Here is a 20003-nt window from a genome sequence, read left to right as displayed (position 1 = left end):
GGTGTTGTTCCCATTATTATCAGAATTTATATTTCTTGTGCAAGATCTATTTCAATCTGGGGTATGCTGGTCAATTCAGTACTTTGTACATTTAATGTGCAAAGTTTGACCACAGCTTTGAAACTGAATTCAAGTTGCATATAAATATATAATTCATCTGACCGTAGCTAAAACCTAAGCGAAAACAGTTTGTGGGCCAGTATCAAATGAAAAGTGGGTTGGACAACTAGTGCAAAATGGTGACGCGTGAACCATCCTCGCCATCAGAGGCGCTGTGTAGATAAACACAACCCCTCATCGGATTTGTCTGACTTCTGTCTAATTTCAAGCCGCCACTGGTTGTCCATTGAATTTTCTAAGTTTACTTTGTAAAACCTGACAAAATGGCAGAAGACAGCGGTTATGAATCTGTCATCTGTGTAAAGCCAGAAGTGCACGTATACCGCATTCCGCCCCGTGCCTCTAACCGCGGATATCGGTAAGCATGTCGAGTTTGTGGAGAGTAACTGGGCTTCTACTGTTAGTTGAGCTGACAAGGATATGGGTCGAAGAAGTGTCGATCATTTGGCTAATTTGGCTAGCATTGCTTAGCTGTCCGAATATAATACGTACACACAAGTGAGGAAATGATCGGACTTTCTGTTCTGCTAAAACCATATTGTGTTTGATACTTTCAGGTCGGTCACATGCATACATTGATCCTCAAAACCGCGGGTTGTCTGTATACCTGCTGGCCAGGTTTCACAACATAAGGAATCGTGCATACACAGAACGTCTGATGTTCATGTGAAAGGATTTGAAACAAGAACGTTTCTTGTTTAAATAACAATCCATAGTGTAGGTGTTTTTCAAGAACAATCTGTCCTAGATATTGTCTTGTTATCTCATTATTTTATGGGTTGACCGGAGAAATCTGGACAACAAAATATTCCATTGCATCTTTTACAGATGGTAAATATTGTTTAAAACGAATGTCATGACTTGTCTATGTGGAGAAACATCCGATGTTACAACAGGAGTAAGTTAAAAATTGGTCAGGGCCACCGCCAAAAGTTGTAAACAATCCAGGGAATTTATTGGTGTAGATATGCAAATTGCAAAACGCAACATATACTACCTCAAATCTCTTGATATCCAAGCCACTATAACTGTTTTAGTCTGCTAAGCATGTGTAACTAACTATTATTTCCCAAGCTCTACATCATCTGGGTGTAGAAAAGACGGGTCATCCACGGGGAAGCAATACAACAGTTCTGTGAATGACCATCACAGTTTACTGTTATGTTTACCAGGGCGGCAGACTGGAAGCTAGACGAGCCAGCATGGACTGGCAGGATGAAAATAATCTCAAAGGGCAAGGTGGCGTTCATCAAGTTGGAAGACAAAAACTCAGGTAAACACAGGCTGCATGCCATGGTATGGTTTCACTCAGTTGACCACTGAATGCAAGGTGTCATTATATTCACCATTTCTGAAGCCGGCACCATGCCTTCTGCCACGGTCTGTGCTTAAATGGTAGGTCACATTCACATACACCTGCTATTAGAGAATGTTTTAATAAAAGGTTTCATGAGTCCATATATTTACATAAAATAAATAAATATATATATATATAAAACGTGGGACAAACACTGTTTTTTATTACTATACCAAACACTCTACTTTATTTTTTAAGATCTTTGTAGTACACAACATGTCTGACTACAGGCCCAAACATATAATTAGGGCCCATGATCTTTTTTAAGTGGCTATATTTACCTTCCACTATTTGCAGCCTGCGTTCCTTCATGAAGTGGGTTGTTATGTATTTACATCTGGATTAAACCATTTTTATGTTATATACTTAACTGTGGCCGCAGCTAGTCTCGTCACCACTTCAAAATGAAGCAAGCATGTTTGCTGTTACTATAAACAAAGTTTTTAGCAAGATTCTTGGGTTCAATTCTCAAAATTCCCGAGCTTTTCTCCTGGATCCTCCGTGAAGATTTAGGGTGCAACTCCACCACAGTTTTCTAAAATCCTGTGGTAAATGCTGAAGTGTTTTCATATGTTGCCCCCAACCCCCGGCTTATTTCCAAACATAATTTTAGAAAAAGCAAGAAATTGCATCTCTTCACATTTCAGATTGTTGCATTTTGGGTCATGACTGGTTTGTGCTTATGCATGTAAATGTACAACTCCTGCTTCAGGAAAGTAGGAAGTAGATCTCCCTTATTCAGCAGAAATGGGGAGATTCGCAAACGCTGTTTCTAAACAGTAGATTATTGTTCTGCACCTTGTAGCGCCACCTGCCGCTATGCGGTTAGTCTACACGTTACCGGCAAGGCCAAGGGAGTATTGTGTTATTGCAGAAAATGCATTCTAAAGAAAAAGGTATTCAGTTCGTCTTCTAATGATGCATGGGCCTTGACTTGTGGTTTACAGGAGAGCTCTTTGCCCAAGCCCAAATGGACCAGTACCCAGGATGTGTTGTGGAAGCCGTCACAGACTCCAGCAGATATTTTGTGATGCAGATACAGGATGACAACGGTACGGCATTTCAATATCAATTGACAGTTGGTTAGGTTTTTACGTAGATGTAGTGGTATATGATTCATGTGTTAAAGGAACTTCAGACGTGACTATCTGTGTAATCTTGATCCTTAGCCTAAAGAGGATATTGCGGTGCAGTTACAAGATATTTATAAATCATGACGTCGTGGTGAAAACTTGTCATGGTGCACATCCAAAACATGATGCAAATAAAAAAAAAACACACAGTATAGGTATCCTTCGATGTATTTAGGGTTCGGTTCCATGAATAACCCAATGCCTAATATTGAAGGCCCTGAGTCCTAAATGGCATTGAAAACATTCTTTACATTCCTATAACAATTGTGATTGCATCCTCGTCCTGTTGCTGACTACAGGACGCCACGCATTCATCGGTCTGGGGTTTTCTGACCGTGGAGACTCCTTTGATTTCAATGTGGCCTTACAGGACCATTTCAAGTGAGTTGCACTTGACACACAGTTCCTCCATTTCTACTTTTTTGACCTGTTTGTACCTCTGTACCTGAATAAGCGGCATCACTGCATATGTTTACACATTTTATTTGGAAAGATTAAAATCTTGTTTATCACCTTAACACCACATATATTTACCTGAAATGTGTGCCTGAATATTTGCCGTTGAACTTGTAGAAGGAATGATCTATCAGTGTTTACGACCATTTAAAGGAAAACCATTCAACCAACGTAAGCCAAGTGGATCATCCTATGCAATAGGATGACGGTGAGTCCTGCCCACCAACAACTCTGTGTTTCCTGTACAGATGGGTAAAACAGGAGAGTGAGCTCGCAAAACAAGAAGCAAACCAGAGTGTGGCCCCCCCGCTGGACCTTGGCTTCAAAGACGGGCAGACCATTAAGATCAGCATCGGGGTAAGCACTTAGGCCTAAGCAGTATTATTTAGGTATAGAGGTATCGATACGGCAAGAGTGACATATTATAGGTGCTATAGTTGTATACCTAATGGCAATTTTTGTCTAGCCTCCGTGGTACGTCGTTGCTTATCGATTCTACGGTCTTTAATAATTCAGCCCAGGGCCTGTTTTATAACCGAGTCTCGCGGTACCCATCCCTAAATGTCACCCCCACAGTGAAATATTGCAGAGAAGAAGAAAAAACTAAATGATGACCTTCAGGTTGAGGTTTTTTACCTCAGGAAAAAAAGAGGTCATAGTCAAAATGTCAATTGTGCTAAAAAAAAAATATATATATAAATATGTTTTGGCTTTCCTTCTTCCAGAACGTCAAAACGAAGGCGGGCGGGGGCAAATCACGAGCCATGCCAGGGGGCCTCCTGCCCCCTCCACCGGGAGGGGCCAAGATCGGGTCTCCGCAGAGCCCCCCGCTCACGCCCCCCAACACCGTGATGCGTGAGCTACCACTTTGGTCTTCTTCGGTGGTGCTATTTCTTGTCTCTCGTCGTGAGGCGATGGCGCCTGCGGCTCCAGCTCCAGGGTTGTGTTTGACATGGGATGTTGTTGTGTTTCTCTCTCCGGACCCCAGCCTCCCTGTTGGACCTCGGCCCCGGGGCCCCCGCGGCCCAGCCCACGCCGGACATCTGGGGAGACTTCACATCGGCGCCGGCAGGCTCCAGGTAACTTCACGGTTTTCTTTTGTCACATACTCATTAGGGCTGTCAACGAATATTCGAAGTTCGAATATTCGTTCGAAATGTATCCAAAAACGCGAATTCGAACGTGAAAATTAATATTCGAATGTGAAAAAACACTCCCGCGGTACAAGCGCCTCTATCTGCTTTGTGAATGAGCCTCTGTCTGTTCGCGATGTCCCTCATAATATTCGAATGTGAAAAAACACGCGGTACAAGTGTAACAGACTAGTATTGTGAAGAGCGATTGTATTTTATCCCCTCGGGGTTTCCGTACTTGGATATAGGTATTCCAGCTCTCACGCTGTGACTGGGTAACTTCTGATAGGTACTAAGTAAACGAGACTATTTTCCCTTCCACGCTTGTGTCATTCTTGTCATATAAATATCTAAGTGCCAACGCTCGGTTACACAAGCGCCTATCTGCTTTGTGAGTGAGCCTCTGTCTGTTCGCGATGTCCCTCATAATATTCGAATGTGAAAAAACACTCCCGCGGTACAAGCGCCTAACTGCTTTGTGAATGAGCCTCCGTCTGTTCGCGATGTCCCTCGTTTTAAAGTAAGGAAATGCCCAGCAGGAAGCCGCCGCCCTATATATAGGATATATATATATCCCACTAATTTGAACCATGGTTTTGTCGCATTATTGACATATTGACGGCAACTGCGTAAAATAGGCAACCAGATATTCGAATAGTTCGAATTCGTGATTTTTTTCCAAACGAACATTCGAATGTCATTTTTGAGCAATTTTGACAGCCCTAATACTCATACAGGATAGGCATTGAAATGTTTGCGTGACATACTGTATTTTCTGTGTTTTAAAATAGAATAAAATGAAATTAAATACAATCTGAGTTTTAACAGATTATTATAAATGTATGTAAAAATAAAACTGGATAAACAGGGAGATGTACATCTAAAAAGAAAACGTGGGCAGAAAAGGGACTCAGTCACTGGACTAGGTCTATTTGGGGGTTTTGTTTTTTCATTGGTATATTCATGATTGGTATATTGTTCGCTCCATTGACATATTTCCTCTTGTTTTAACAGCCCCAGTAACGATACACAACAATCTGGATGGGTGCAGTTTTAAAAAAACTCCGGAAAACCAAAAAAAACAAACTCTCTCTCTCTCTCTCTCCCTCCCTCTCTCCCCCCCCCCTCTCCCCCTCTCTCTCTCTCTCTCTCTCCCTCTCTCTCTCTCCGTACATTCCATGGACAAAAGGATTGTGGCAAAAGACCAAGAGAAATGTTTAAAAAACCAGCCAGTCTGGTTTGCAGCACTTGCTCTTAATGGAGTAACTGATTGTTGTGAGAACACCCCGACTCCTTTGACTACACCGTTTCCAGTAGAGAAAACCATAACGTTTTTATTGTATCCTTTTTGATGGGCTATGCAATGGGAATCTCAAGACCTTTTTTGAATCCAGTCACATAACTAATCTGGACGTTGTTGGCCCTCCCAACGGTGTAAGAACCAGTGCATGAGTATGCTCTCTGTTGGACAGGTGGGTGTATTTGATGTGGAGGTTTGAAGAGAAACATAGTTGTCTTGTCACACTAAAAAACACATTAAAAAGCCTTCTATGTTTAATCAAGTGTGTTGCTCTGCTCCATCTGAACTAGGCTAAATATTTATCCATTTTACGGACTGTTTTTCCTGTTTTATCAGCTTCATTTTCAGATCAAGCACAACCTCTCATAAGGACAGTTTTAGGCATGTGGGGAAAATGTTTTTGTTTTTTTTATCCTTCCTCGTTTATGTTTGCATATTTTCTCTTCTGGTTCGTCGTATTCGTAATTCCTGAATGTTTATGAAGGAATATTTTGAAATTAAGATTGAGACATTTGGAAAAAAATTAGTTCTCATGCCTTTCATGCATTTTTCTTTCTTTCATGAATGTGTTAAAAAAAATCAATGATTTTATTGTTTGGAAAACTATGAACTTTTATGCTAACATCAATGTCTTGCCTAACATCTTCAGTACTTCAAATCTACCAAGGTGCCTTTTTAAATGAGAATCCTTCTGATTCGTGATCATAATTTGAAATCAATATTTTCATGAGTGCCTTACTTTAAAATGAATACAACGAAAAACTTGTCTTGTAAATAAACATATATGGGGAGTTTTTGTGTATTGTTTTCTTTTTGCCTTTAAAGGGGTGGGGAATAGACCATCATCAGCCATCTTTAGTGTGGTGTATCTACTTGTTTATAACTCCACAGTGTTGAAGTAAACGAATCTTAAGGAGGTAGATTGTACTGCGCTAACTGAGATTCATCGCCGTGGGGGTTGATTGACTCAAGACAGTATAACGGTGCAGTTCCTCATGATGATTCCGCGCAAAGGAAGTCCCTCCCCGGAACAGGGCATGTGGAAGATCCGTTACGGCGTATGTCTTCAACTTCCCACTTTAGTTTCATCGCCTCAGACTAACTCCAGGAAACCTCAAAGAGTGAAGCAAAGCCATGTGCAGCTGGCTGGCTTTGATTTGAGGTAACATATATTTACGAGATTCATTGCGAGGTAGCTATATTGCTATGAAGCTATTTCGGAGGTTGTCAGGTTTTTACTACTAGCCTTGCAAAGCAATCCTGCAGTGTTTGAAAATGTATTCATTGTTAAAGCGAATAGCCTGGCGGAATGAATCGCCATCCTTCGGGCTGAGCTGGATGCTGCAGGACAGCGCCTCCTCCCTGCGACGATGCTCAAACTTAGCAGAGCCGGGTTCGATGTTTTAGACATTTTAGACATTTTATTGAGCGTCCTTTCTTGTTACATGCATATTATGTTAGATAGTATCACAATAGCTACTTAACGCTTACAAAAACAATGTCATATGTATTGCCATGTATATTCGCTGAGTTGTTGAAGACGGTTTCCGTTTCGCCCGGCTGCTACTGTGGCACTATTTCACCACTAGATGCAAAAGACACCATCATCATAATAGTAATAAGGTGGTTGAAGTGCACTGGATCCATGTCTGGAATTGATATCCAAAAGTCGAACAGTGCGTAAACTGGGAACGTAGCCTATTTGTCAAAATCAAAAGACTGTGGTGCATGGTGGTTCCTGGTGGTGTGCCCCCCGCCTAAAACTGATATTTACACGCACTCAAGGGTTAAAAGTAAACTTTATGAATAAAACAATTCAGAAAGACGACCAAACAATATAACTCTTATGTTTATCAATACTAAATAATACGTAAATAAATAATTTTAATTAAAAGCCTTGAGCAATTTGATGCGACGGCATTTGTGGTGGGCGTGCATTCACATGTATGTATTTTTTCGATACGCACATCCTCTCGTCCTATCTTTGTGTACATCAGAAAGTGTGTGTGGGACGAGCCCGAGTGGGTGGGAGTAGTGCGTCTTTAAACCTGATAATCCTGCCTTCCTCAATCTCTGCCTGCCAGTCGTGGGGAAAGCGGACCGGCGCAGGGAGGTCTCTGTGCGTCCACAGTTACCTTAGAGACGTACCAACTTTATGGGCTCTAACATCTACATTATTCGATCTAATCTGGATTCTCACAGATAAGAATCAAACAGCTAAAGCACGCGATGTTCAGCAGTTGGTTGAGGTCTAATCCTATTAGATAGCCGGCGGTTCAGACCCAGGTGATATTGTCTACAATGAGCTCCACGGACAATTCGGACGCGGATTCCAAATTAGTTTCTGTAATACAGGTGATGTATCCCAGGCATTTTCCCTTATTTTTGAGCTGCTACAACATATAGTGTAAGATTTATTACTAATCAGTTTGCAGGTTTATGCTGTGCATACATATTAGCTTGCACAAAGTGGGTTTGTGTTTTTAGGGAGTTTTGCCCAGATTTTTTTCAAACCTTTTTTAAATACCTTATTTTATGTGTTTTAGTTTGTTAAACTTTTTATTTGACCCAGTATACGTATTTATATCAAGTGTAAGAGGAACTCTCTTATCCCCGAAAAGCATGAATATCACTGTTTTAATGCTCAAAGTCGTCTGATTGAATCTGTTGTTTTAGCGACTGGAGGAGAGCGTTCTCTCCGAGGAGAAGAGGCTGACGTTGCGAGGGCCCTCCCCAGACGCCCTCGCTACATGTCTGCCCGCTCGCGTCCGAGAAATCGTCACCAAGAACCTCAGCGAGGGCTGTGAGTGTCATCATCATCATCATCATCATCATCACCCTCACTTTCATCATCATCATCATCATCATCATCATCATCATCACCCTCACTATAATCATCCCTGTCTTACACCTCTCTCTCTTTCTCTCTCCCTCTCTCTCTCTCTCTCTCTCTCTCTCTCTCTCTCTCTCTCTCTCTCTCTCTCTCTCTTTCTCTCTCCCTCTCTCTCTCTCTCTCTCTCTCTCTCTCTCTCTCTCTCTCTCTCTCTCTCTCTCTCTCTCTCTCTCTCTCTCTCTCTCTCTCTCTCTCTCTCTCTCTTTCTCTCTCTCTCTCTCTCTCTCTCTCTCTCTCTCTCTCTCTCTCTCTCTCTGTGTCTCTGTGTCTCTCGCTCTTTCTCTATCTCTCTCACTCTCTCTGTCTGTCTCTCTCTCTATCTCTCTCACTCTCTCTGTCTGTCTGTCTGTTTGTCTGTCTCTCTCTGTGTCTCTGTCTCTCTCTCTCTGTCTCTCTGTCTCTCTGTCTCTCTCTCTCTCTCTATCTCTCTCTCCCCCCCCCCTCTCTCTCTCTCTCTCTGTCTCTCTGTCTCAGCAGCAGGAGCGATGTCCTCCGTCATGTCCCTGCAGGAGGAGAACCGGGTGCTGCAGGCGGAGCTGGGCCGGGTGGAGGACCTGTTGGCCAACAGCAGGGCCGACCGCGACGAGCTCGCCATCAAGTATGGCGCCATAAGCGAGCGGGTAAGCCAGGGCAGCCGGACGCAGGCCACACAGGTCTTACGGGGGGGGGGGGGCCTATATCGTTAACCGTTGTCTGAGTGCTGCGTTCCTTACGTTTCGCTGTTAGGTATGCAGTTAAATTGACATTTTAAATAACAAGACTAGCTGTAGACCCCGGCCACAGACCTTTTTGCGGTCTTTTACGTCGTCTCTTTGTCTGTTCATGAGACATTTCTGGTCTCCTTGGATACAGGGGTCTGGAATGGACTGAAGTGGCATGTTGTCATGGCAGCGGTTACCCTGGGTGATTGTAAACAGGGGGTCTGAAGTGGGGAGGGAAGGGGTTTTGTGGGAATGTAGATGAAGCATTACTAGGTGCAGCCTGCCCACTGTGTATGAAAGCATGGGACGAGTCCCTTTTACACTGCAATGGTATTGAGGAAATCCAAGATATGATTTTACTAGGAATAAAATGGTTGGATATGTTGGTGCATTTGATGAAAATCGTTTACCCTTAATAGTTTACCCTTGAAAAACTATGAAGGGGCACAAGTGTTTGGTTTGGATACACACATTAGATCAGGAAACAACAGAGGTCTGAGGGGCCACTTTGTGGTTCAAAAGATACCTTCAAACCCAAATATGGCCATGCAGGTAATATTGCAGTTGAAGTAAAGGAATCTAGGTTAGTTGTTTTCAGTTTTTTATTTTAGACGGGGTAGTCGGATGACTTATTAAGAAGTTATAGTAATAATAGTTATATGATATAGTTATAGAACAGGTTTAAAAATGGTATCAACAGCTTTATTAATAAAAATGGAAAATCTGTAAATACCGTATTCGAAACCGGTCAAATTAATCAGAAAATCAAGACAAAAGCAATCGATGTCCCCTTTGATCCACCTTAAACCCCCAGCTGGAGCAGGCGCTGTGCCTCGACACGGGGGACGCGGGCAGCGAGAGCGGCAGCGTGGCGCAGCAGAACGTGGACCTGCGCCGGCGCCTGGACGACGAGCAGGCGGCGTACAAACGCAAGCTGGCGGCCTATCAGGAGGGCCAGCAGAGGCAGGCGCAGCTGGTGCAGAAACTGCAAGCCAAGGTAGTAACACGCCCCCTAATAATCACTTTAAGGTGGCATGTTAGACCACCAGGTGTGAGTGTGATTAGTTGTTACAAGCCGTTTTGAAAATCGGCCTCTTCTGACATCACAAGTGGGCGTGTCCACCTAGATGTAAGTTGGATAGATGAGCAACGTTTTCTACTGGGTAGGCTGGTAGGCCGATCTATCCAGCGCACGTCTAGGTGGACACGCCCACTTGTGATGTCAGAAGAGGCCGATTTTTCAAAACGGCTTGTACCGGCTAATCACTCTCACACCTGGTGGTATAATATGTCCCCTTTTTAAAGTTTCCGTTTTAAAACCACCATGAACACCCGACGTCTAATCCTCGTCCTGTACCAGGTGCTCCAGTACAAGAGGAAGTGTGGGGATCTGGAGCACGCGTTACAGGAGAGGAGCGCTGAGCTGGAGCAGCACAGCTCCAGGGTGAGTCGGGCTCGCCTGCCGCTTCGCTCTACCTGTCCTCCCTCGTGGCTCGCCTGCCGCTTCCAAGCGGTGCTCCTCGTAATGCGTTCCTCCTCTCGTGTGTTTTGACCCCTCCCACGCTGCAGGACAACGGTTCAGGTCAACACGAGGATGACAGCGGCGGCAATCTGGAGGACGCTTTGATTAGACTGGAGGAGGAACATCAGAGGTGCTTGACAGTCGTCGCGCGATTGCATGCTGTTCACATGCTGTTCACATGCTGTTCACATGCTGTTCACATGCTGTTCACATGCGCTAAGCAGACTGTAGATAGATAGATTGATAGATCGATAGATGACAACTTTATTAATCCACCGGATGGAAAATTCCTTAAAGGTGACATATTATACCAACAGGTGTGAGTGTGATTAGCCGTTACAAGCCGTTTTGTCACGGCTTGTCAGGGCTAATCACACTCACACCTGGTGGTATAATATGTACCTTTTAAGATTCTGCATCGGTATTCAGATCTTCTGCATCGGTATTCAGACCTTCTCTATCGAAATGTATGCTATGAAACAATTGAAGGCCTTGAAGGTGACCCGTTCCTCGTTGCCGTCACAGGAGCAGCAGCCTGTCCTCGGTGAACGCCATGCTGAGGGAGCAGCTAGAGCAGGCGGGGCTGGCCAACGAGGCCCTCAGTCAAGACATACGCAGACTCACTGCGGATTGGACCAAGGCCCGGGAGGAACTGGACCAAAAGGAGACTGATTGGAGGAGAGAGGAAGAGGTTGGTTGGGACGCAAATGCATGATTGCCTCCGCAGGGTTTTTAGGTTGAAGGAGTGGAGATGTTGGGTCTAATCACCGGGTCTCCTCCCATCCAGTCCTTCCACAGCTACTTCAATAGCGAGCACAGTCGCCTGCTGCTGCTATGGCGACAGGTGGTCGGCTTCCGGAGGCACGTCTGTGAGCTGAAGAGCAACACCGAGAGGTGAGAGCTCACGCGGACACACGACACGTGGTTGTAGAAAAGCCACGAATTTCCGAATTGTGTCAAAAAAGTAATTCATAAAAGCGGGCGTGTCCAGTGTCCACCTCGATGTATGACGGATAGATGAGCATCGTTTGCCACAGTCCTCTCCTTAGGCCGGTAGACGGATCTATCCAGCACACATCTAGGTGGACACGCCCACTTGTGATGTCAGAGGAGGCAGATTTTCAGCTACCTTGTGAGTTCCTAACGTGGCGTTCTCGGGGGGGTGTTCCTCAGGGACCTGTCTGACATGCGTAACGAGCTGGCCCGGGCCTCCCAGGCCACACAGACGTCCTGCGCGGGCCTGTCCAGCACGCTGCACCGCCGGCAGGACAGCGCCGCCCTGGCCCTGGAGCGCGACGCGACACTACGGGACCAGCTGGAGCTGCAGCTCGGAGAGCGGCTGGCCGAGTTCACCGGCCTCCAGACCAGAACGGAGCAGCTCAACATCAGGTCAGAGGAGGCAGGAATGTGATGAGCGGTTGTGATGAAGGTGTGACCTTCAGTTCTGTGGACCGTAGCGATAAACATGGTGTCTTGAAGGGTTTTGAAGGTCCATCCGTTGTTCAAATTACAGATTTGAACAACATATTATTAATTAATTTTAAATGAATTTACCAATTGAATCCCTTTCAGAAGATATAGGTGTAGAGATTTGATTTGATTTGATTCAATTGATTTCAGACATATCAATAACAACCAAACTCAAAACAAAATGAAAAGCACAAAAAATCAATAAACCAAAAAAACGAATTATTTCACATATAAGTAAATAAAAAAAGAGAAGTATATTACATATATTCATCTGATGTGGGTGAGCTGTAACATACCCAGTAACCGATGTTCATCCCGCAGGTTTTCGGACTCGGTGCGAGAGAGGGAGCGACTCAAAGCTCAGGTGGAAGAGAAAGAGCGAGAGCTGGCGGCCCTGAGCCGGAGGCTGGAGGTAAGGCGCGCCGTCGGCCTGGTGCTCTGCCAGGGGGGGGGCCGCGGGGGGTCTGCGGGCTTCAACCTGCCGCTGTGCGTGTGTTCCCAGGAGCAGCTCGGCCACAGCGAGGCAGACATGCAGACCATGAGGGCGCAGACGGAGGCGCTGGTCGACACCCTGCGGGACATCGCCCAGGTGAGGCTGTGCTCGTAGTGATGAGCCACGCTGAATGCGTTGAGGAATATATTATCACCATCGTCGTTTAAATATGAAAAATATATGAAAGTTTGGATAAAAAAATGCTCACTTAAATATCATGTGAAGCACATTCAAAATCTACGAATAGTTTATGGTAATTTTAGGTATAATATCAAACTGCCACCATTTGGTCGTCTCCCTACCTCTTATATTCAAGATAAGGCCTAAAAAAAAAAAAAGTTTGGTTCCTGTTGGTTGTTAGTTGAGGTCATGGGTAGGTAGGGAATTTATTTTACTTTTTTATTTTATTTTTTCCAGCGGCAGCGAATGATAGGTAGGTTGTTTTCATTTAAAAACGAGAAAATTCGCTCATCCTTGTACAGAATGAAGAGGTGCTGTACCAAAACGTAACTATAGTTTGCATAAAAAAAATGAAATAATAATAATAAAATGTATGATGTATGCCTTGGTTGAATCCAAGCTTGGTTGCGCTCACCAGACCCCAACCACACCCCTAACGTTCCTCCTTGTTCCTGGCAGTCCATCCTGTCTGAAGGAGAGTCCTCTTCAGAGGCGGACCAGGACAATTCGGGGGAGATTCTGCTGTCTCTGCTCCGTGGATCCTCTGTTCTCCGCTCCATGTCCCCTCGCCGCACCTCCTCTCCGTCCCGCACCGCCACCACCACCACCTCCACCACCCCCACCTCCATGACCCTGCTCCCAGAGGCCGGCCTGTCTGCCCTGCGCTCCGCCGCGGCCAGCAGACAGCTCCAGCTGCAGGTAGCAGGCCCGGCCCGGGTCCCTTTGTCTCTGCAGGGGGGGGGGGGGGGGGGCACCTGTGTGTGGCTCTTCTATTGTTCGCAGCGCGCTGATCCAACGCCCTCAGCCTCATCACAGGACTCTAATGTCGCTTTTGAAGATGAAACAGAGCCCCCACAGTACGGAAACTCTGTGCAGTGACGGTTGATGGAGGATTTCTAACACATTGATTCACTTTGAACCGGCTTCTCTAAACTATTTACAGTTCCTCTATAATAGTTTAACCCACCATTCCAGCAGATTGATTTCTAGCATCATTGCCTCATGCATTTATTCAACTAATCAACCCCGGATGTGATGAGACAACATCCATTAACTCCCAGTCCCGCAGCATCAACCAGTAACACCCAGTTAAGCAGCCCTCCCCTCACCAGGCCTCCTGTCTGTGGTTCCCCAGGAGGCCAGAGGGCGCCTGACCTCGGCCCAGGCGTCGGCCCTGCAGCTCCGCCGGCAGCTGGCCGACGCCGAGGCCGGACGGAAGGACCTGGAGCTGAGGAACCAGGCCCTGCAGGGCGAGAGAGACACGGCGACCAGGGAGAGAGAGACCGGGCAGAGGGAGAGGGACCGCCTGAAGCTGGAGAGAGACGCGCTCGCAAGGTAGGTGCCACCTGGTTGGTCTGCTTTGGACCTGTCGCTTCCTACCTGCTGCTTGCTGAAGCTTTGTGTTGCTGGGTTGAAGGATACAAAAACCAAAAGGTTCCTCTATTATATGAGTCTGTTCCTCTGCCTATCTTCTTCCTTATATTCAACTGGTGGTGGTTTGTGTGTGTGTGTGTGTGTGTGTGTGTGTGTGTGTGTGTGTGTGTGTGTGTGTGTGTGTGTGTGTGTGTGTGTGTGTGTGTGTGTGTGTGTGTGTTTGTGTGTCCCCCAGTGGGAAGGGGAACCTGGAGCTGGTGGCCCAGGCGGCCCAGAGCAGCTCACACATGCTGCAGATGGACTACGAGAAGCTGCAGCTGTCTGTGGCGTCCGCCCAGCGAGAGAGGGACCACGAGAGGGAGGAGAGAGAGGCGGCCCTTCAGGAGAGGGACCGGGCCAAGGCAGAGACCCATAGGACGTACGTTAGCTCATGGAAGTCCCTTTTGAGGACGCACACACACACACACACACACACACACACACACACACACACACACACACACACACACACACACACACACACACACACACACACACACACACACACACACACACACACACACACACACACACACACACACACACACACACACACACACAAATGCCTGCACGGCGCGCACGCATGGCCACACACACACATTGTAGCAAATCCCAGCTCACTATTTTCCACTACTTAATACAGAGTTATTGCTCCAAAGTTTGAATTGAATTTCCTTGCAGTCAGCGACAGCTGGAGCAGAGCGAGAGCCGGGCCTCTGTCCAGCGGGGCGAGCTGTCCACAGTGCGGGAGGCCTGCCAGCAGGGGGAGGTAGAGAGACAGCTGCTGGAGGGAGAGAAGGCCCAGACGTCGGAGGCCCTGACCCGGGTACAAATCCTTTTTTTGTCATTGAAACTGCAACACTACACACGGAGACCTCCCCTTCTGAACGACATCCATCCGTTCTCTGCAGGCCGAGAGCAGGTACGGCGACCTGTCACTCATGCTACACAAGCTCCAGTCAGAGGAGGCGGGTCTTAGGGACTCCTTGGCCAAGATGAGCAATATCAACGAGGGCCTGGCACACGACAAGACCGACCTCAACAACCTTGTCATGCAGGTACGATGGAGACCCAATGAGCAGAAAACGCTGTGTCAAACCCGCCCCACATCAGATCAAGTGTTGTGATTTGCTGTAAATTGGATGAAACGGTAGAGGCCATAAAATAAATAAATATGAAAACCATTTGTATGTTATTATCATGTATATTTAAACACAATAGGGTGAAAAGGCAATGTAAATGCAAACTGTAATTTTCAACAATATCAACACTTGTTGAGGGAGACTACCTCAACATACCTCAGTAGACATTTACAGTACATTATTAGACCACTTCTTACCATTATATACCCTATCCAGTGTCTAAAGTGTCCAGTGCCAGACAGAAATGTGAAATCATCAGTGTCCAAGTGTCCGGGGGTAATGCGTAGCGCAGAGCGGACCTCAGCAGGGATTGATCCCGGGGGGGGGGGTACCTTCTCTGCTCCCTCAGCTGGAGGAGGACAAGGCTCTGCTGCAGACCCAGAGGCGGGAGGCGGAGCAGGAGAAGCTGACCCTGCGCGACGAGCTGGTGCGGCTGGAGCAGGACCGCCTGGAGCTGGACTCCACCCAGGGGGTCCTGCAGCGGTCCCTGCAGGACGCGGAGCACGGCAGGGCGTCGGTGGACACGGAGCTCCACGGCCTCCGGGCCGAGAGGCTCAAGCTGCAGGACAAAGTCACCCAGGTGAGGGGTTATGACGGCGGTGGTTCAGCTGATGGGGTTGATTTAGTTCCGAAGAAATGTGTCAAACAGTTAACCCGGTGTAGCCGCGGTACAGAAGCTTAATGCCAAGGACACCCGTTGTAGTTCAGTCAAAATAATGGCAGTAAATAATTTGTAGTTTTGTGTTTTTTTTATCGGAATTATGGATATAACTTAACCAACATATTAATCCCCTGAATTTGAGCATCACAAGAAGTTAGGAGAAATCAAAATCCAAAGTTTCATCCTTTAGATGCTTAGCCTCCGTGGGTATCCTATCATCTTGTTTCCATCTCTTCATTCCATCCCTAGCTGTGTGGCGAGGTGAGTGCTCTGGGGTCCGAGCTCAGCCTGGCCCGAGGGGAGGGCCAGCGACAGGAGGTGGCCCTGGTGGAGGTGGGCCGCGGCCGGGCAGACCTGGCCCGCGAGAGGGCCGCCCTGGTGGTCCAGCTGACCGCCTCCGAGAGGGAGAACGCCGTGCTGTCCGAGGAGCTGACCGCCTTCAGGTGTGTGTGTGTGTGTGTGTGTGTGTGTGTGTGTGTGTGTGTGTGTGTGTGTGTGTGTGTGTGTGTGTGTGTGTGTGTGTGTGTGTGTGTGTGTGTGTGTGTGTGTGTGTGTGTTTGTGTGTCTTATTATCTGTGTGTCTATCTGGCTGGCTAACTCAGCTTAAAGACATCCCTCGGGTGTCGACACAAGGAGTGTGAGTGAGGCCCCCTCCAGGGTAGCAGCCTGTGTGTGTGCCTGTGCCCGGCTGCAGGTCAGAGCGCGAGGCCCTGGAGACCAGCCTGTTCGAGGTGCAGCAGCAGCTGGCTCAGCTGGAGTCTCGCCGGGAGCAGCTGGAAGCGGAGAACCAGAACGTCAGTCTGCGCTGTGAGACGGTGACAGGTCAGTGGAGCCACACGGGACGTGTCACTGGAGAGTCACCACCCTGACGGACGACCTGAGGGCCGCAGAGAGCGTTGATATTTTTAAGATGACTCAAAGGCCGACCTTTTTAGTTTGGCTTTTAAGTAAACAACTTATTAATCCATTTATTTAATTATTTATTTTCACAAGGTATGGAGTACGGATGGGTGGGAGAGTGAGGGGGGGATTGTTTTTGCAGTTGGGAATATCTTATACCTCTGGGTGAGACGTGGGAGGGGGGGGGGGGGGGGGGGATTGTATTAAGCACATTTGCTTGAATGAAAAGTGCTATACAAATAAAGGTTGTTTGATTGATGAAGTCTGGTTTGTTGAAACGGGATCGGTGACCCCTTTCTCCGATGCCCAGCCGAGCTGAGGCGAGTGCGCTCGGAGGGGGAGACCGCCCTGGCCCAGAGTGAGAGGGAGCGGCAGACCCTCTCCCTGGCCCTGAGCACCGCCCAGCGAGAGGCCCAGACTGCCCTGTGCAGCGCCATGTCCGACCACCAGGAGGAGCTGGAGCGACTGGCCTCGGAGAAGGTCAGCGATACAGTTCATAGATCGCAATCTCACCGCCACGTTAAAGGTGACATATTATACTACCAGGTGTGAGGGTGATTAGCCGTTACAAGCCGTTTTGAAAATCGGCCTCTTCTGACATCACAAGTGGGCGTGTCCACCTAGATGTGAGCTGGATGGATCAGTCTACCAGCCTACCCAGTGGACTGGAGCAAACGATGCTCATCTATCCGTCAAACATCTAGGGGGACATGCCCACTTTTGACGTCACAAGAGGCAGATTTTCAGAACAGCTAATCACACTCACACACTCCTAGTGGTATAGTATGTCACTCTAAACTCGGTTCTGGATGAGTGTCGCCCATAGCGTTGCCCATATACGGGCAAGCTGACGCCTTGCCCGTGTATGGGCGTCCTTCCGCCGCTCCACAGGAGGCCCTGCGTCACAGCCTGCAGACGGAGAGCCAGGAGCTCCTGAGGACGCACCGGCAGGAGGAGGAGGAGCAGCTCCTCCGAGCCGAGAGGGAGCGGGAGGCGCTGAGGGACGAGGCCCGGAGCCTGCAGCGCGACCGGGACCTGAGCCTGCTGCAGGCCGAGACGGAGAAACAGCAGGTCTTTATGGACAATTCCGAAAGAAGTGCCAGACAAACGGAGGAACCGAGATTGCGTTTTGTCTCTGACACACTGTGCAATAAGGAGAAAATGATAAATTAGGTCCAGGTGTAATATTTACAATAAAAAAAAAGTAATATTTACAATAAATCCATTCTCAATAATGCAAATTAATTCGGAATAATTCAAAGGTGAGGCAAAACCAAACGGTGTATATAAAATAAACCTAAAAGAGTAAATAGTTTGAAATGTGAAATATGAGGAACATTACGGGTTCATGGGGGCAGAGGGGATGGGAGGGTAGAGAGCTGAGAGAGTTGAGCTTCCTGACAGCCCGATGAAAAGTTGAAATCAGCAGACAGGACGCAGACCTCTGTTGGAGATGCGGTGGCTCTGTGTAACGCCTTTCTCTTCCCTCGACAGGCTCTGTCCTTGAAGGAGGCGGAGAAGGCGGTGCTGGCTGACAAGGTGTCCGCCCTGCAGGCTGAGCTGACAGCGGCTGTCCGTGACACAGAGAGGACGAGCAGGGAAGCAGCTCTCTACAAGGAGCAGGAGCAGGTGATGTCACACAACCCAGGAGCGCTTGGGTTCTACTCGTCGGGATGCTACAACACTGTTGTTTTTGTTGTCGTTGTGGTTGTTGTTTCCCATCCTTGGAGTAAATTTGTAAAGATAAAGACATTTGGAGATTTTAGGAAATCTGCCATCGCAATTGATTGAGCACAGTGCCTAATGATTAGCAACTACGAGGGAGTTTTGATATTACCGATGGTTTAAAATGAGTAGATATAAATAAATTAAGTGCAAAATAATTGCACAATATAAATTTTGGGGTAAGGCACAAGAAAGGCTGAGAACCACTATCGAGCACAATCACAAGAAGAAAAAATTAAACTTGCATTTTCCACCATTTTGAAGTCCCCCCTCCCACCGTGTGTGTGTGTGTGTGACCCAGGCCCGCTTGGGGGTCCTGACCGGGGAGCTGCAGGACCTGCGCTCCCAGCTGGAGGACGCCAGGGGTGCCCATGAGCGGCAGCTCCAGAGCCTGGGGGAGGCCCGCGCAGACCTGCAGTCCCGCTCCGACGCGGCTCTGAAAGAGGTGGGAACAACACAAGCTGACGAACCTGGCAACCGAGCACTGCATCATAATCATGGATCCAGCAGTCCCCGGAAACTAAAAACCTAAAGGGGTGGAGTCACGCCTGTTTCCTGTTCCATTATGGAGATATTCTACTGAAGAGGAATGATTTTAATGATAATAATAATAACTTGGATTTGATTTGAGTTCCTGTAGGCAGTCGATAGGTTGTGTGAGTGTCATTGGCGTAGCAGTGGAAGTTGAGGACGATATGTCTTTGGGGCAGCATGTAGATGGTAAAGAGCAGGGGACCAAGCAACGAGCCCAGGGGCACGCCATGATGGGCAGGTGCCGGATCAGAAGTGGAGTCATTTATTTTGCGTAGATGAAGCCTCAGAAGGGAATATGTAGTGTCTTTACAGACACTTCTTCTAAGAGCGTTGTTCTGATATCAATCTGCCGAATTTAATATTGCCCAGCCCTAACATGGCAACATACTGAACTCTGTGGGGGGGGGGGTCTTGTGGCTCTCAGTTGGAGCAGTGGAGAGCCTCTCTGTCCACCAGTCAGGAGAGTCGTGACCAGGTGAAGAGGGAGCTGCTGGAGACGGAGCGGCAGCTCAGCCAATCACGCGACACGATGGAGGGCCTCCGGAGGGAGGGGGCGGAGCTTAGACGCGGCCTAAGTGACCTCACCAAGGAGAAGGAGACCCTGAGCCAATCGAATACCACGCTGAGGGAAGCTGTGAGGGGTGCGGAGAGCGAGAGGATCGGGTGAGAAGAGTCCGGAGTCTGGCCGTACAGGACAACACCATTTACCTGATTTACGAGACTAGCTTACTAACATGTTACTGTCATGTTACTAACTTTAAAGCAACATTTACACACTTGTGCGCGTGTGTGTTTTTGTGTGTGTGTGTGTGTATGCGTATGCATTGTGTTTATTTGTGTGTTTGTGTGTGTGTGTGTGTGTGTGTGTGT

General features: G+C 47.5%; 2 protein-coding genes across 2 annotated transcripts in view; both read left to right on the top strand.

Annotated features, from left to right (window-relative positions):
- The first annotated feature begins 261 nt into the window (after window positions 1-261).
- On the top strand, window positions 262-5909 carry necap2 (NECAP endocytosis associated 2). Its single transcript, XM_056606293.1, has 8 exons — window positions 262-478; window positions 1293-1393; window positions 2425-2529; window positions 2910-2991; window positions 3315-3423; window positions 3792-3921; window positions 4055-4145; window positions 5214-5909. Exons 1-8 carry the CDS (start codon window positions 384-386, stop codon window positions 5254-5256), a joined length of 756 nt encoding a protein of 251 aa, XP_056462268.1. The 5' UTR covers window positions 262-383; the 3' UTR covers window positions 5257-5909.
- Window positions 5910-6441: 532 nt separating this feature from the next.
- Window positions 6442-20003, top strand: part of LOC130402133 (rootletin-like) — a 27232-nt gene continuing 13670 nt past the window's right edge. The window contains exons 1-24 of the mRNA XM_056606247.1: window positions 6442-6661; window positions 8176-8302; window positions 8867-9012; window positions 9908-10090; window positions 10454-10537; window positions 10663-10745; window positions 11141-11306; window positions 11403-11509; window positions 11789-12004; window positions 12407-12497; window positions 12588-12674; window positions 13218-13457; window positions 13894-14093; window positions 14368-14550; window positions 14853-14997; window positions 15083-15229; window positions 15663-15893; window positions 16224-16417; window positions 16669-16796; window positions 17185-17354; window positions 17766-17945; window positions 18369-18503; window positions 18901-19044; window positions 19558-19796. Coding sequence (XP_056462222.1) covers window positions 8878-9012; window positions 9908-10090; window positions 10454-10537; window positions 10663-10745; window positions 11141-11306; window positions 11403-11509; window positions 11789-12004; window positions 12407-12497; window positions 12588-12674; window positions 13218-13457; window positions 13894-14093; window positions 14368-14550; window positions 14853-14997; window positions 15083-15229; window positions 15663-15893; window positions 16224-16417; window positions 16669-16796; window positions 17185-17354; window positions 17766-17945; window positions 18369-18503; window positions 18901-19044; window positions 19558-19796 — 3488 coding nt within the window. The 5' untranslated portion in view covers window positions 6442-6661; window positions 8176-8302; window positions 8867-8877. The remainder of the gene's footprint in view (window positions 6662-8175; window positions 8303-8866; window positions 9013-9907; window positions 10091-10453; window positions 10538-10662; window positions 10746-11140; window positions 11307-11402; window positions 11510-11788; window positions 12005-12406; window positions 12498-12587; window positions 12675-13217; window positions 13458-13893; window positions 14094-14367; window positions 14551-14852; window positions 14998-15082; window positions 15230-15662; window positions 15894-16223; window positions 16418-16668; window positions 16797-17184; window positions 17355-17765; window positions 17946-18368; window positions 18504-18900; window positions 19045-19557; window positions 19797-20003) is intronic.

The sequence above is a fragment of the Gadus chalcogrammus genome, chromosome 13 (assembly GCF_026213295.1).
Source record: "Gadus chalcogrammus isolate NIFS_2021 chromosome 13, NIFS_Gcha_1.0, whole genome shotgun sequence".
Lineage (NCBI taxonomy): Eukaryota > Metazoa > Chordata > Actinopteri > Gadiformes > Gadidae > Gadus > Gadus chalcogrammus.
The sequence above is the reverse complement of the archived record's forward strand: the minus strand, read 5'-3'. Positions and strand labels throughout refer to the sequence as shown.